The 17939-nt window shown below is 37.2% G+C and overlaps 2 protein-coding genes across 2 annotated transcripts; both read right to left on the reverse strand.

Annotated features, from left to right (window-relative positions):
* Nucleotides 1-2228: 2228 nt before the first annotated feature.
* LOC132169500 (protein kinase PINOID) lies at nt 2229-4560 on the reverse strand (the record flags this gene model as incomplete). Its single annotated transcript, XM_059580530.1, has 2 exons — nt 2229-3175; nt 3788-4560. Coding segments are annotated over 2 exons (1545 nt in total), but the record flags the coding sequence as incomplete, so codon positions are not given.
* An 8900-nt stretch (nt 4561-13460) lies between these two features.
* On the reverse strand, nt 13461-17504 carry LOC132169501 (uncharacterized). Its single transcript, XM_059580531.1, has 3 exons — nt 16141-17504; nt 15753-15879; nt 13461-15596 (listed from the first exon to the last, which is right to left on the reverse strand). Exons 1-3 carry the CDS (start codon nt 17502-17504, stop codon nt 13461-13463), a joined length of 3627 nt encoding a protein of 1208 aa, XP_059436514.1.
* Nucleotides 17505-17939: the final 435 nt, after the last annotated feature.

Raw genomic sequence — 17939 nt, forward strand, 5'->3', positions numbered from 1 at the left:
AAACGCGTAATCTATCTAGGAGTGGATATAAGCTACCCGAGCCCCACACGATCACCCCACTAAATGGAAAATTATCGGAGGGCTAGTTAGATAGCTGCAAGCCCACCACGTGTCAAGCATCAAGGGCCGTTTTTAAGGATTCGGCTTATATGTTGACATTTTAATAACAACATGTATGTTGTACTATAAGCAACGGTTAAGATTGAATCTTTTAAAATCTCTCTTTATTTTTTCTCTCCTATTAAGAACTTCTAATAATAAGCCAATTTTAATATTCAATCTTAACTGTTGCTTAAACTACATATTTAGCCCCCTTGACTTACACGCGATTTGACAAACCTCCCTCTCCTTCCAACTTTCAAATCTCTCACTTTAGACCTTTGAACTTTCAATTGCTCTCAATGTGGACCCATCCGTCAAACTTTAAACGTTACTTGACGTTTATACCTCTAATTTTTGTATAAAATTTCAACTTTACCCTTAATTTCAAAATGTTTTTTTTATTAAAAAACAAAAAACAAAAATCAATGATATTTTGGTCTTTTTGGTATTGATGGAGGGGTCCACATTGAGAACAATTAAAAGTTCAGAAGTCCAAATTAAAAAATTTAAAAATTTAAGAAAAATTTATTGGAAGTAGAAGGGACTAAACTTAAGTTTTCCTTAAAAATTTTCTTATTTTGTAGGTGGCTAATAGTAGGTCCAACCATCGAGAAAATTGCTTCAAGGTATATAATATACTTGAAATGGAATTGCTTGCAACATCTTTTTAAGTTTAATAGTATCAGCTTTATATAATTTTGTGGCAGGCAATGCTCGATTTTCGTAGCCTGACTTTGGAAACATGTAAAAAAAACATCTTTATATAGGAAAACTTGTAGCAGGGGACTGCGGTTTGTAATCTAAATTGCAAAATTGAGACAGATTTAATTGACCGACTTTTAGCCTTAAAAAGTTGATATAGCTAGGACGGCTATAGACATTAGACTGTGCGTGTGTTTAAAATTATAATAATGATAAATTAGAAGGGAGATTTAAACCTTTGAAAGCCACTATAAATATATTTTTCTCTTACAAAAGTTAGCATCTTATTCTTCCTTTTTATCACATTAATCATTTATTATTATTATTTAAACAAAAGTCGGCTGAGGAGGAGGATAATTAAATCAGATTTAGTTTCCCTCCTCCTCCCCCTCACTTTCTGCTCTTTACTATTCCATTTACTGAGTTTCTCTTTTTGTAGAGAACTTTTTTCTCTCTAGAGTTTTATCTAGATTTTCTAATCTCCTGCGATGCTTTATCTATCATATTTGATGATTTATCCCCGATTCTCCAAAAACGCAACCATTGTCTCCCTCCTCGCTAGTTACCAACGCTACCGCGTTCCCGACTGAATCTGTTCATTTTGAAGATAAATTTTTTCAAAATCAGATCTTCATTTCAAGTAAACAGATTATATCATTTGAATCTAACATGCTAATTTCATGTTGAATTTGTAAGTTGCATAAATACTTTTAATCTAAAATATCGTGTATCGAGTTGTAACCCAATTCATTTAATTAAACGGATTAAACTCCTTTACCCAAACATATTGCTTTCATGTTGGGTTCATATAAAATTTACAAATCATATCAAAATTACCTAATAATTATACGCTACCCATGTTGATTGGATCGAATTACACGAAGCACAACAACTCCATCCAGAATTCATAAACAAAAAAAAGTAGGAAAGTTCCACGAGCCCCAGAGGAGACAGCATCAAATTTTTCTTTTTTTCTCTTTCCTCCTAGTCTAGACAGCATCAATCAGTGTTCGCAAAAGGACTCCAACTTACGAAGTCGTAGTTACATATTTGCCCATTATTCCAACTTTCTTCTTCTTTTTTGGCGGGAAAAGAGAGCAACACCACATATTTTCCATGCAAGATTTTGTTTGGACGGTCGGAAAATGATTCAAAAGACAAAAAAAAAAAAGTAGTCTCCAGTCCATCAGTAATACAGTTATATCCTATTCTAAGGTCATCGGCTCCCACCTTTTTCCACATTCCCCAAGCCTTTCCATATAAAGTAAGAGAGCACCTATGACATAATCAATGCCGTGATTTGGCAACGTTAAACGCGCATATGATCCCCCAGTGTTTTCCCAAGGTTCAATCCTGTCGGGTTACTATTTGCTCAGACCCCTCCCAATATAATATTATATTTAATCCACCTCACATTCCGACGTATTTACGTAAAAAACCATATTGTATATATCCTCGACCATATAAAAAGTCACGTAACGATACGTTAAAAAAAAAAAAAAAAAAAAAAGACAGCTCGAATATACATGTCGCTGTCACCCGCCAGAGACAAAATCTGGCAGGACCTACTTGACACGTGGCGCGAATCCCGCCCTTGGCTCAGAAGTACTCGAACGCAGTGAATTGCGCACTACTATTGCTCGGCAACGACCTCGTTTTGAGACTTTTTGGGCCGGGGATCTCCGGCGGAGTGAGCGAGCGGATGAGGGCGAAGTTGAGGTTTGTGAAGAAAGGGTGCTTTTTGACGTCGGCGGCTCCGCGCTTCGACCCGAGTCGGTTAGCTGGGTCTTTGACTAATAACCCGGAGATGAGGTCACGCGCGTGGAGCTCAAGCGCACTGGACGGCTTGAGCGTGGGGAAGGCCAGGGGCTTCTTTATGATGCTGCGCAGGGTGGTCTCGTTAGATGGAGCCGCGAAGGGAGTGCGGCCGTAGATCATCTCGTAGACGAAGATCCCGAAGGCCCACCAGTCAACAGCGTTTCCGTGGGACCCGCCGGACGCGACCTCTGGTGAGACGTACTCGTGGGTCCCAACGAAGGAGCATGACCGGGCGCCCACTGGCTCCGCCACGAAGAGCCGGTTTGGGGTCAAGGTCTGGACCTTGCGTGACCGGAAGAGACGGTTGGAGAGGCAGGAGAAGGGTGCGGGTACGGCGCGGGCGTGGGACGGGCTCGGTGTGATCGCGGGATCTGGAGAATAAGATGGAGATTCAACGGCCGCGATCGCATCGGAGCAGAGGGAGAGGTCAAAGTCCGAGAGCATGATGTGACCGTCCGATCTGACTAAAACGTTCTCAGGCTTGAGGTCCCTGTAGATTATTCCCAACATATGGAGGTATTCCAATGCCACGAGAACCTCGGCAGCATAAAACCTAGAAAAAAAAATAAAAAATAGAAAAATTATAATTCTTCCAAGCCAAACAGTAGAAAGAAAATTTTGACACTTTGAAATTTCTCGGGAACCAAACGGTGTTCTTCTCCAAGACAAACAAAAAACAAAAAGCATCGAAAAGTGGTTAGCGAAAATGCCTGATCTAGTAAATTTCATCAAGAGGTAACCAAATGGAGGTGTTTCTATGATGTCCATTAATAGAAAATTGTCATTAAATGGAAATTTGCGGCCAAGTCAGAGAAATGATCCGAGAAAATCTTAGCTTCAAAGCATAAAAAGGTAAAATCGAAAGCGATGCATATGATAAAAAAAAGATAGAAAAATTAGAGAAGATTAGAAAAAGTCAAAAGAAAATCTTCAAACGAATAAGACTTAACAAAACTGCGAAAGCAGACGAGATAGAAACCTCTCACAGCCCTCGCAGCAGAAGAAAACAAAACACCCAGAATCAAAACATGCAAAAATCAAAGCAAATATATAAAAGCATAGAAATTGATAACAACTATTGGAAATTTCCTCGTAAACTTCAAAAAACAAAAATGAAGCTTTTTTTTAAAAAAAAAAATTTCAAACGCTTTGAGAAGAAAAGTACCTTGCGGAGGTGAGAGAGAAACGCTTGTGGGGCTGTTTGTGGCGCAAGGAATGCAAGTCACCGCCGGAGCAAAACTCCATGACAATGCAAGAGAAATGCGATGCCTCAAACTCGGCGTGGAGAGTGGGCAAGAAGGGATGGTCGAGCATCTTGAGAATCTTCCTCTCCATCTCCGCCCTCTGCACCTTCTTCTTCTTCGCCAGGGCGTCCTTATCCACCACCTTCATCGCGTACAAGCACTGCTCCTGATCGTCGTCGCCCGAGAGTTCGCAGTCGCGGAGGGCGCAGAGGTAGACGGTACCTATGTCTCCGGCGCCGATCCTTCTGACCAGACGAAAGTCCCGGAAAGTCAAACCGCCGGCCGTCCGGCGACGGAAAGTGGCGGAGCGGATGGCCGAGTAGGCGAAGTCGGAGGAACGGTGGGGCTTTAGGGTCAGGCTCTCCGGCGAGGAATGCGACGTCGTCGGGACTGTGAGCTCGAACGAGAGACGGCTGAAGCTACTGCAACTCTCGCTGCTCATTGAGCTGTAACCGGAATTAACTGCGTCGAAGCTCAGCTCGCTGTCGGAGTCTAACATCCTTAAACGCACCAAAACTCCCAAACACTCCCCCCCCCCGGTCAAAAAAGCATAAAAAAAAAGGAATAAGAATCCGGCACTGTTTTGGTGCCTAGCGACTGTTTTCGGAATCAGATACTTGCGAGAGTGGGGAGGGGAGGGAGGCACAGACTCATAGCTACGCCTTGAATGCGCGTAATGAAAGGCTGCAGGCTTTTAGCGTTGAACTTGGACCTGAAAATTAGGGTTTCTGAGCTTTCTGAAAGAAAATAATAATAATAATAATAAAAGTCCGTACTGGAAGAAAATAAAGGAGCAGGAGCGAGCGAGAGAGAGAGAGAGAGAGAGAGAAGAGCAGGTGTTGTGGTGAGAGAGAGAGGGGGGAGGGAGGAGGAGGAGTAGAAAAGAGACGAGGTGGTTGAGGGGTATTTAAGGTTGGGTGTACGGAGGATTAATATGAGACTGGGTGTAACTTTAACCTTTGGGGTTATTATTGCATGGAGGTTTCTGTGTTCGTAGGGGAGGGGGGTAGTCTTTATAGGCTTTTTTTGATGACGAGGGTTAACTTACGGCACGTGCGTCCAACCTCGTCTGCGTCTTGCCCACGTGGCGTTGGTTGCTTCCTTATCTTTTCCCAGCCTTCTCAGAATCTACTGCATGCCCCTGTGGTGTGGGTGCAGGGTGTGGTCAAGTTTTTGACAAGAGAATTTTATTTTATTTTTTAAAATTATTATAAAGTTTAAAATGAATTATTTTTAAATTTTGATCCGACACATAAAGAGAGAATGAAAATAAAAGCGTTTACAGCATAACTCTTTTGGGATAAATGCCATATACACATTTCTACTTTTATTTCAATACTTTCTAATGTACTTTTCATTGTGTCAGTAAAAATTATTATTCTATCCAAAATTTATTATTGATTAATTCAAAATGGACACAAATCTCTTCTAAATTGGTATAAAAAGAATATTTTTCAACTCATATAAAATAGTGTTAAGTGTTTATAAACATTTAAAAAAACATATTAAATTCTTAATTTTATTAATAACAGTTTACTAATTTAGACTAATTTTAATGTCTCTTTTAAATATTTATAGATGAGAATAACTTCTATAAGGAGGTGGTGTAAACTACCTCTTTTTTGCCCACCAATGAGCATTTGACAACTAGGATTATTACACTAACTAAAATAAGAAGCAAAACGCGTGATTAAAAACTCTTTCTACCAAAATCACAAAACCCCTCATTTTTCTCTCTCCCTCCCTCTCTCTCTCTTTCTCTCTCTCTCCAGCGGCGCGCCCTCCCTCATACCCTTACTCCCTTACTCTCTCTCTCTCTCTGATCTCTCCCTCTCCTCCATCTCTCTCTCCGGCGGCAGTAGAGGTCTTGCCGCTGAATACACCTGAGTCCAATACGCCGGAGTCCATCCTAGATTTTGCCGAAGAAAACGCCGAAGACCAGCCCGACGCCGGAGAAGACGCCAGAGCCCAACCCAGACCTCTCCGGTGCAACGGGGATTTTGTGATTTTTGTTGTGTGGTGTGAAATTTTTTGTGAGATTGTAATACACAAGATATTTTTTGTGAGGTTGTAATATGGTTGTATGTTGTTCATTGTGGCATCCCTCTGCTGTCAGAGTACAAGAGTTCTGAATTTATATGTTATGTAGATTTTGATAATGATCAATGCAATATGAAAGTTTATGATAACTCAGAAATTTTGAGTTAATTCCTAGCAATTTTTCACTTTGGTATTGTTGAACTATTTTATATGAGTCGGTGAATATTTTCTCTATACCGATTTGAAAGAAATTTCTGCCCATCAAATTTTAATTGTATTTATACTGCACCTCTAAGCCTTTTATGATCTATGCATTGGTCAATCCTAATTCTTACCCAAATAAATACTATGTTTATTTATTTATTTTAAATGCATTATCTCTTCATTGATATAACAATCATAAGGGTTTCAAAGGGCTAGCTCAATCGGCTGTGGGATCACGCCTAATAAAGCGGAGGTCACTAGTTCGAATGCCCCCTTCCCTTTCTTTGTGTGGATATGTTAACAAAAAAAAAAAAAAAATCAAATGGAGCAAAATGCTCCATACAATGCCAAAGATATAATTTGGAATCTTCACAACTCAAACATTATTTATAATATACATAATAGCCTCTCGAATTATTGTAAGCCAATATTTACAAAAAGTCACTGTCCCAATCAGTTTCAAATCTATAACAAATTTCAATGAATCACATCTCTATCCGCTGCTAAGTCATTAATTCATCGATTTTTTCAAATCTATAACAAATTTCAATGAATCACATCTCTATCCGTTGCTAAGTCATTAATTCATCGATTTTTTTTTTTTAATCTCTGCTACTAGTGTTTTATCAATTGCAATTCCCTCCCCTTATTTGAAAAAGTGCTATAAAAATGTTATATAACGAATAATGTGGTAGGTGAATCAGCTTTATTTTTATTTTTTTACAACTATTAATTTGAAGGCTAATTTTTTACTGTTATATTATTAATTTTATAACATTATTTACTAATTAGCATTTGAGAGGTGTTAGAGATTCAAACAAATAAACCCAAAAAAATTTTCAATTAAAAAAATACAATTCTCTCTCCTTTATCTGTCACTCACGATCAATCACATCAGTTTAAAAAAAAAAAATTAATTTATTTATTTATTTAGCTTCCTAAAACTTCTCATAACATTTCTCTTGCTTTGACATTTTTCTGCGTCGGTGAAAAGATAAATATCATTCGGAAGGTTTGGTGCCGCCCATCAAAATGACACGCTTAATTCCCTTGCAATTCTTCATCTCTCTTATTTTTTTATTTTTTTATTTTTTTATTTTTTTGTAATTATTATTTTTTAAATAAAATTAGTACAAGCTAACGGAGCTTAGTGGGAATCTTAATACAAAAAAGTTGACAATAGTGTTTTTAATGATTAAGCATTTAGTACCGTATTATATTATATTATATGACAAAGTTGACAATGGTGGACACCTTAATATATAATCATGCATTTACTCAAAGCTAGAATTTAAGTTCCCGATATCCACTCTATTATTTATCCTATCAAAGAAAATGAAAATACCATTTTAGCAAATTTACATGGTCTATCCATATACATTTTAAGTTAAATGAGGATAATGATTCTCTCTACTTCAAGTTAAATGACAAAGAACAGTTTTATGATCCGCATTTTCATAAGTCTTGAGTTTTTTTTTTTTTTTTTTTTTTAAAATTGTAGTTATTATAAATCAATCAAAGAAAAGGAGCAGTACAATTTGGAGTTTTCTCCACCCATATCCTATCTATGACTTATTGTATTGCTATCTTTGCCAAGACATGAGCCGCAATATTAGCAACTCGATTCACATAGTGACAACTCCGGTTTGAGAGCGATTGTAAGACCTTTCGCGTATCCCTCACTAGGTGACCAAACTGACTCCAATTCCTTTTCTTGTGAAAGTAAATATGATAATCAATTGTGAAATGACAAAATTTGAACCATTTAATTTAAAGAATCGTTTAAGATTGTATTAAAGAATTTAAAAAGTACTTTTATTATATAGAAAAATGAGCAAAGCAAAAATTGGCCCATCGGGTAAAAAAACTCAAAAAATACTTTTTTTTTTTCTTTGCTCTTAAAAAAAGGGCAAAACACATTTTCCCAAAAAAGCTTGAAAAGAAATGTGAACGTTAGGCCAAGACACTTTTTTTTTTTTTTTCTTTTTTTTTTTTTCAATAATTTTCTCCTCCTAAAAAATATTTTGGTAGATTTGTGGGTTTTAGGTACGTTTGAGTTTGAGATTTCAAAAAGAACGAGTTGAAAAAGCGATTTTAAGATATGCGATTGATTTGAAAACGCAATTTTTAAAAACGTAGTTAAGCGTTTGAAAAAAATCGTAATTTGGTTTTTAAAATCACATTTTAACCTTAAAATTGAAATCCTAATTTTTTAAAAAACGCAATCTCAAATAATTAATTTCTTATGATTTGATTTGAAAATCGCATTTTTGTATATGAAATCGCAACGCTAAACATACCATCAATAAGATGAGAAAATTAGGAATATTTTATATTATGTAAAACATAAAAATATTATACAATGCAGAAACCATGAAATAAAAAAGGAATTCAACACATGCATCTCACTCTATCTATTAAATAAATGAAAACGAGTACAATTCTGAGAGCATTAAGTCAAATTTTAGTTCTGAAAAAGGGGCAAAAGAGAAATATTTTAAATTAATATTACGCCAACAAAGTTCTGGTAAATCTCGGAAAAGCACCATTTAAAAAATAATTACTGCTCCATAATTCATAAACATCCCTGTGCTGCTTGTTCACAGGGTGTAATTGAGTAGACAAAGCATGTGTAATTGTCTGTGCATGCAGGGACATGGAAGTAATTATATTAAGCCAAATGGCCGACGTAGATCCACGACGACCACGGTTTAACCACACCATATGGGGGGGTGTTTGGACGCGGTGTTAACTTCAACCTAACAAAAAACATCGACACAGAAGTAGGCCATTCCTGGTACGGAATAGGCCCCTCGACCTGACGTTTCACCTTTGCACTACACTTCTTCTGTACATAATTAAAATATCAAATCAAAATATTATTTTATCCTTTTCTTTTCTTTCATTAAATAATATAATTTTTACAAAATAGAAAATACAATCTAGAAGACATTAACAAATTAATAAAGAATTCTTAGAGTGTAATTTATAAAATTATCCTATTTTTTAAAAATAAAATTCGTGTAAACTTTATTAATGCTATTATAAAAATATGTATTTTTTGAATTTTACAAATAGAAAAATTATTTGGAGGTAAAAAAAAAAAAAGTATTTATTTTTTATATATTTATAGGACATATATTTTCTCTCTCCACGAGTAGGAGTGCTGAATGAATAAGAGAGCTTGAATAATTGAGCTAGTGACTAAAAGGACTATTAAAGTAAAGAAGGAAATAATGTTTTATATACCTCAATCCGATTGGCTTATGCATAAAAAATAGTCAAACATATCAACTCAAAATTGCCCTAGCTAGCTCAGGCTACTATATATATATATTTGTCTCTCTAATCTTCAGCAGGTGCTGAAGATTGGTATGAAATTGGAGTAGGTCACGGGTTAATCTAAGTACAAAAGAACAAAAAGTAAATGAGAAAGAGAGAGGATGAAGAAAGCAACTTATAATTGCATCAAGTTAGTCTATCTTGTTTGGGTTTATGTGATCTGTTATTTTATCTTGTCTTTCTGTAATTTGTTAGGTTTGCAATGAAATTGTACATTGTTTAAAAAGAAAAAAAAGAAAAAAAAGAGTTAGTCTACTCTGTTGATCTATAATTAGTCGGGCAACCATTTTTTTATTAAACTCGCATACTTAACACGAGCTCAACATCAAATTAATAAGTTAGGGTTGAAAAGTATTTGACCCGTTTAATTAAATTAGTTGGGTTAAAACTAACCTATATAATTTTATATTTATGTCTCGATACGACCTAAATCCGATACGCAACACAAAAGTTAACCATTTTTAACACGACTCGCGAATTCGATACGAACTCAACTTGAAATTATTACGTTAAAGTTGAGAGGTCTAATCTGATTAATTAAAAAAGATAAAGTTAAAGTTAATATATATATATATATATATACAAACCTTAACATAATCCCAACAAGAATGGTGACATAGAAGCAAATTGCATGTTAACTTTGCTTTCATATGCCCCATTTAAATATCTGTTTTTAATTAATTTGGGAAAGCAACGTAGCCAACAAGAAGCAGACAGATTAGACTCATACTAAATACCCACATGGCCAAAAAATGGAAAAAGAACACAGTTGCTGCATGACATGTCAGCAAGATTGGAAGCAAGGGAGTGGGGAGCAACAGATGGGGGTGTGAGGCCCAATTATATTGAAAAGAACAATTCTCTAAAAGCCTAGATGATTTTTGGATTGTTCTTTGCTTATTTTCATGCTTGTGGCAGGTGATAGAGAAGAAATTGATGCAAAGGGTCCCATGATAAGTTTAGATGGAAATCTGTGTTGTGGGAAAGGCCAGCAAAAAGTGCAGCAAGTGGAATTGTTTGTGCATTGAAGCAATGACACTTCTTTCAAAGGGGAAGCCAAGGACCCATATTTAAGACCCCTTGCTTCTTAGTGCGCTCAAGGACAAACTCGAGCTACCAAAGCATCAATCAAACAAACACTATTTATTCACATGAGCAAACACCCAAAAAAAACTAGTCAGGAGAGGAAATAGAGGAATGATTGCATCACCATGTTTGAGCTGTTTCTTGCTGTCTTTTACCGTTGGCAATTTGTGTCCATTTGTTGGCAATTTGTGTTCATTTGTTAGATTTGAATCACATTAAGAAATGCGTATAAGATTATATATGTCAACCTTAACTCAATCTATTTAATTAAATGGGTTAGATCCTTCAACTTTAACATACTAATTTTATGTTGGGTTCGCGAGTCGTATAAAAAATTGTTAACTCCAGTGTCTCGTTTTAAGTTTAGGTCGTGTCAAGATATAAGTATAAGATAATATAGATTAACCATAACTAGCCCTATTTAGTATTAGATTCCTAGGTTGTATAAAAAATTGTCAGCTTAGTGTCTCATTTTGGGTTCAGGCTGTATTAAGACATGTGTATAAAACTATATAAATCAATCTTCACTCAACTAATCTAACTAAATGAATCAGACCCCTCAACCTTAACCTACTAATCTCGTGTTGGGTTCATAGATCGTATAAAAAATTGTCAGTTATAGTGTCTCGTTTTGGATTCAGGTCGTGTTGAGACATAAGTATAGGAGAATAATTATATAAGTCCATCTAAAAATGAAGTAGATTTTAAAATTACAATTTAATCAAAATTCAATAATGATCGATTATAAATACTTAATGGTTATTTTAAGAGCCACATCATTCTTGAAAAAACATAAGAGAGATTTCTAGAACTACTCGAGTATAAAACTATATAAATCAAGCTTAATTCAATTCATTTAATTAAATGGATCGGACCCTCAACTCTAACTTATTAATTTTGTTTTAGTCGAATTCGAGAGATAAATCATATTGCCAGCCCTACCATCTTTTGGAATTTATTTGTGAAGAGGCAGGCATCAGGCATGTAAGTACATGATGCATGGTGACAGAGGTATATACTATACATCCCATAACCAAAAAGAATGAAGGTATAAATAATGTTGAGGCAAAGTAGCTAACATTAATAGGAAGAGACCAATAATTGTTTTTTCTCAGAATTTAACAAGTTATTACACTGTGGAGTCCTAGACAGGATGATCTATATGTGGATACGATTTCTGAAGAACTAGGGCCCAAAATTCTAAACCAATATTATGGGGTTTCGAGATTATATATATATATATATAATATATATATATAAGCACTAAGCAGACACGTAAATCAGTAGCTCCAAGCTGCTAATCCCACTTAATGAGATCTTGTGGGGGCCAAAGTTTAAACCTAAACAATTTGTCCTTTGCCTCACGTGCATGCCTCTAGGGTTCCATCATGTTCATTAACCTTAAACTCTACTTAAAACATGAAGTAATTAGCACTAATTAAGATTATATATGTTGTTCTCTGTGCATATAAATGCGCAGGGCCACTTTCTTTGACTCCAGCAAAAGATTTCCAAGATAACTCCAAGGCATACACTGTAACGATGGATTTGAAATTTCAGAAATTCATCAGCATTTCTCCTCCACATGTCAAAGATGCTCTGTGGCATAGAAAATGTATTGGACAGAAATGTTTAAATATTTCAGATAATTAAGGATGATTTCTTGTGTCGTTTATCTGTTTGAAGTTTGAACACATGTTTTCATATGTTATGACAACGTAGGCATTCAAATTATAGTTGAAATCTTAAACATTAATTAACTACTTTTATTAATTATGTCTCGATCTTGGTAGTACTAGTGCTACGTACACTCGTCTTTATCATAGCTTTGATCTTACGGCTTCAACATCTTTAAATAATTACTTATTTTATGAGTTTGAAATTCAATCGTATAAAATATTTAATCGAAAAAGTAAATTGTAAAATATGGGTTGAAACTTAACGTACACATGACTTTGATATTAAGTTAAAGGGAAATGATAGATGTGTTTTTAGTATTTTTTTAATATCATTTCAATTGTGATGTGACTTTTAAAATTATTGTTGAATTTAAAATTAGTATTATTGACTTTTAATCTATTGGTGATTTTAAAAGCCACATCACAGTTGGAAATATAACACTAAAAGAACACCTAACATTTCCCTATATTAAATTACTACAGATTCAAAAACTTTAACGAATCTGATCATTTAATTAATATTTTAACCCTTCTATCTCCCCAAATATGAACTTAAACTCTTTCTCAACAAATGACGCCAACATGTTAAATGTTTAATTGAATATGAGATAAATTGTGATTCTAATACCATATTAAATTATTACTTATTTTAAAATTTTAAACCAATAAAAAAAGTTTTTAATTTAATTGTTTAATTTGTATTATATTCTAACAACACCCATTATAATGCTAATGAAACCAAATCAACATGGTCATTAATGGCCCCCAGCCCCACCCTGTACAGGAAAATATCTTCAACCATTCGAATAGACCTAATTAAGTAGGTTTAGATTTGATTTGACTTATCTCAGCCTCAACAGTACGAATGAGTCATGTTGAGAAACATTACAAAATATTATGTGGGCATTAATTGATCGAGTGCCCACATCAATTCTAAGTTAAAAGCCACCCTTTTTATTTGTCTACTTTTTTATGAAGACACCTTCTTATTTGCTATTTATAAACTCAATTTTTTTTTTTTTTGTCATTTTAAAATCGCAATAATTTGACAAAAACACACTTTTAAACAATATATTCTTTACGGTTAAATTTAAAGTAGCACTTTTCATGTGTGAAATCACAGTACTATACACTCTTAAAGATTGAATGAATACGAAACATATGAATAATGTTATAAGTTTTCTTTTTTTTTGAAAAATGTTGAGAATTTATCATTAATGAGAAAATCCAGAGCTTAAAAACTCTAAATTACAAGAGCTGTACGCTCTATAGCAAGTATATCAGAAATACATGGAGGCATCTCCTCCATCCATATATTATCAATACACTTTCTAACTGCTTCTTTAGCTAACCCATGGGCAGCTTTGTTAGAATTTCTCTTCACATGTCTGACTTGAGCCGTTCGAAAATGTCGTAGAAGCATTCTAGCTTCATCTATGAGGTGTCCGTAAGGACTCAAGTCTTCAATCTCAGCTTGAAGCGCTTTAACCACAATCAGAGAATCCCCTTCCAAAATTACATCTTGAACACCTGTGTCTCGTCCAAACTCTGCTGCGTAAACTGCTCCCATGGCTTCCGCTATCACTGGTGGTTGTTTAGTTTGGATTGTCAAGCTCCTTGCTGCAATGATCTCTCCAAAGGAGTCTCTTATAAGCACCCCAACACCCAGCCGATTACTCCTCTCATCCATACCTACATCCCAATTTATTTTGTAGAACCCAGGTGGTGGGCACCTCCAGACTTCCGCATCCACCCCTGGTTCACGTAAAATTTCGTTCAAGCTGTCCTGCTTCTGATTTGCTTCCAGGAACATCTCGTGGGCCTCCTTTGCTTCATGGATCAACCGGTTTGGGTGTATAAACATACCTCCATGCAATACGTTATTTCTCCTTTTCCAAATGCATTGGGCTATTGTTGCAATTAAACCCATCTCATCAGAACTGCATCTCTCCGAAAGCTTCACCATTATTTCTCTAAAATCTGGACCCAGACTCCCCATTTTCTGGATCTTCCTATCACACACCCCCCAAACATCCCGTGCAGCTGGACACTCCCACAACACGTGGAGAATTGTTTCGGTCTCTTGACTGCACAGAAAACACCCCACCTCCAGGTCCATTCCCCTCCGCAGAAGATTATCTCTGGTTGGGAGCAGATTGCTACACGCCCTCCATAGGAAGACTTTCGTGGAATTTGGGATTGAAAGGCCCCATATCAATTTCCAGAAAAATTTCCAGCCGTTACCTTTTGAGCTCGCGCCCCCCTCACCGTGACTCCTTTCTTGCTCCAAAAAATAAGCACTTTTGACGGTGAATATTCCGGTTGGCGTTGCTCTCCAGACCATTTTATCCGGACAGTCAAATCTGCTGAGAGGGATATTGCATATAATTTCTGCCTCTTCTTTTTCAAACAGGGATTGTATCAGAGGAACATTCCAGCCCCTTGAATGTGGGTCCATTAGAGCTGCAACTTTCTCATCACTTGACAAAGATAAGCATGGAGACTGAACTTTAAAAGATATAGGCTTAGGAATCCATTTAGACCCCCATATATTGACACTCTGCCCGTTCCCTATCCGCCAAATCATCCCTTCTCTCAACAATACAGTAGCAGCCAGTAAACTTCTCCACGCAAAGGACGGCCTGCTACCAATTTTTGCTTCCAACAATGAGCTTCGACTAAAATATTTGGCTTTTAAAATGCGCCCCACCAGACTATCAGGATTTTGGATAATCCTCCATCCTTGCTTGGCTAAAAGGGCCATATTAAAACAGATTAGGTCTCTAAAACCCATACCTCCGTTAGCTTTTGATCGCCCCATTTTCTCCCAGCTCATCCAGTGTATCTTCTTCACATTATCCTTGTGTCCCCACCAGAATTTCTGCATAATTCCATTTAACTCACTACATAGAGTTTTGGGCAACAAAAAAATGCTCATGCTATAAGCAGGTATCGCCTGTAACACAGCTTTAATAAGAATCTCCTTTCCTGCTTGTGAGAGGAATTTTGCTTTCCAATCATTGACACGTTTATTCACTCTCTCCTTAATCTTGTGGAACTCTCGAGTCCTTGATTTTCCCACCAAAGCTGGGAGCCCCAAATAAGTGTCAAAACGCTGCGAAGCGGGTATCCCGGACAAATTCTGGATTGTCAGCCGATCTTCCCTGCTAGTATTTCTGCTGAAAAAAACAGCAGTCTTCTCTTTATTCAAACGTTGCCCTGAGATGGCCTCATAATCTTCCAGAATTTTTGACAAAAAGGCCCAATCTTGCAAATTAGCCTTACAGAAAATTAGGCTGTCGTCTGCAAAAAATAAATGGTTAATTTTGGGGCCCCTTAGGGAAGTAGGGACTCCCTTAAGCCTTCCATTTAAAGCAGCCTGTTGAAATTTAAAACTGAGGACCTCTGCACAAAGCAAGAAAAGGTAAGGCGAAATTGGATCCCCTTATCTAATCCCTCTAGAAGGACGGATAAGACCAACGGGTTTCCCATTGATAATTATTGAATAATTGACACTAGTAACACAAGACATTACAAGCCCCACCCATTTCGCATCAAAGCCCATCTTTCTCATCACCGCCTCCAAAAAGACCCATTCCACTCTATCATAGGCTTTACTCATATCGAGTTTTAAAGCCATATATCCCACCTTACCCCACATCCTAGAATGCATAGTGTGAAGTGTTTCGTAAGCCACCAAAATGTTATCCGTAATTAATCTCCCCGGAATGAAAGCACTTTGGTTGGGTGAGATAATATCCGGGAGTATGATTTTTAACCGATTAGCTAACACTTTGGAAATAATTTTGTAAATCACATTACAAAGACTAATCGGTCTAAAATCAGTGACTTTCGTCGCTCTACTATTCTTGGGAATAAGGGCTATGTGAGTAAAATTAATATCCTTATCAATTTTTCCATACCTGAAAAAATTGGAGACGACTTTTCCAACTTTCGGACCCACCGAGTCCCAATGATCTTGGAAGAAACAAGTCGGAAAACCGTCGGGGCCTGGCGCTTTCATGGGATCCATTTGGGATAAAGCCATATAAATCTCCTCCATGGTGGGCTCCCGCACAAGTCTGGAATTCATTTCAGCTGTGACTCTATTGGGCAATAGATCCAGACTTTCATCCACCCCAGTAAGGTGTAAGGATGTGAACAGATTCTGATAATAAGAGCAAAAAGCCCTCTCAACTTCTCTCGGATTGGACCATCTCCTGCCCTCCTCATCATCAATTTGAGAGATAATATTTTTACGTCTCCTCTGTTTTACGCATTCATGAAAGAATCGTGTATTCTTGTCCCCATTTTTGAGCCAATGCATTTTTGCTCTTTGTCTCCACGTTACATCAGCCTGAGCCAAAAGGTCACCCAACTCAGTCTGCAATCTTTTTATCTCACCCCTCCTAGCAGTACCTTCTACTTCCTGCAGAGTTCGTAGTAGTGCTGATTTTTGAGAAATAATATCTTCAGTTGGTGGGACCTCCTTCTTTCTCCATTGCAGTAACTCTCTTTTACTTTGCTCCAAATTACTTTTAATTCCTTGCCAGGCGTCACCTTTCCTTTCCTTTTGCCTCCACACTCTCTTGATTATTTCCTTGGGTTCCACTTTTCTACTCCACCTAGCCTCATATCGAAAACAGAATTGTTTCTTTCGTCCCGTTCTCCTCCCAGTTGAGCATTCAATAAGTAATGGGGCATGATCCGAACTTCTAGCCACCAGAACCTTCACTTGAACATTATTAAAAAAATCACACCACTCCATATTGCCGAAGGCTCTGTCAAGCCTTTCTTGGGTAAAATCCTCCGCTTCACGTCCATTATGCCAAGTGAATTTGGGACCCGAGAAACCCAAATCCTGCAGATTACATTGCTCCACAACTTGCTGAAAATCCTGCATTTGTCTCAGTGCTTTTCGCCTCCCTCCCCACTTCTCACTGTCTTCCAAAATTTCGTTGAAGTCTCCCGCACATAACCAAGGGGTTGGAGCAAAAGATTGGAGATAATTTAATAAACTCCAAGATTCCTGTCTTTTGCTAGCATTGGGGTTGCCGTAGAACCCTGTAAATTTCCAAGCCTGCGTCCCCGACACTGAATTGAACACTGCGTTGATATGCCAACGACTATAGTTTTGAATCTCAATGCTAACATCATTTTTCCAGAGTAAGGCGAGGCCTCCACTCTTGCCCACACTGTCCACACCAAAGCTGTTATTAAAACCAGCCTTTATTCTTATGAACTCCAAACTCTTAGCTTGTAACTTGGTCTCCATGAGAAAGACCATGTCGGGTCTCTTTTCCTTTACCAACCGGCAAAGGTCTCGAACTGTCCAGGGGTTCCCAAGCCCCCGGCAGTTCCAACTCAAGACAATCATAATGACTGGCGGGGCTGAAAGTCAGCCACCGCCATTCCTCTTTGAATGATTTTTTGAGTTGCACCATTTCTTTTTCCCCTCTTACTGCCTGATTCTACAGTAAAACCTTCATCCCGTTCTTCCGCATTTCGTTTGCTCTGACTTGTGAAATCTTGTTGGGCCTCTGACCCATTACTTGCTTTCTCCCGGGCCAGTTTTTTCCACTTGCGCAGAGTTGGACTACCCACTTTTTTGTTGGGCCCACCCCCATGTAGATTGGGCGTGCTGCTTTCCTTGCCGTTATTAGCCACTTGTCCTGCTGCACCCACATTGAATGTACAGGTGGCCTTTGGATTAATGCCCCCA

This window comes from Corylus avellana, chromosome ca2 (genome assembly GCF_901000735.1).
Source record: "Corylus avellana chromosome ca2, CavTom2PMs-1.0".
Lineage (NCBI taxonomy): Eukaryota > Viridiplantae > Streptophyta > Magnoliopsida > Fagales > Betulaceae > Corylus > Corylus avellana.

Excerpts from the sequence above, each read along its gene's own strand:
- LOC132169501 (XM_059580531.1), bottom strand. The coding sequence starts at position 17,504 with ATGGTCTTTCTCATGGAGACCAAGTTACAAGCTAAGAGTTTGGAGTTC. Across the intron at positions 15,880-16,140 it reads GTCGTCTCCAATTTTTTCAG|GATGTGGGGTAAGGTGGGAT; the intron begins GTATGGAAAAAT and ends TATGCATTCTAG. Across the intron at positions 15,597-15,752 it reads ATGCGAAATGGGTGGGGCTT|GCTGCTTTAAATGGAAGGCT; the intron begins GTAATGTCTTGT and ends AAATTTCAACAG.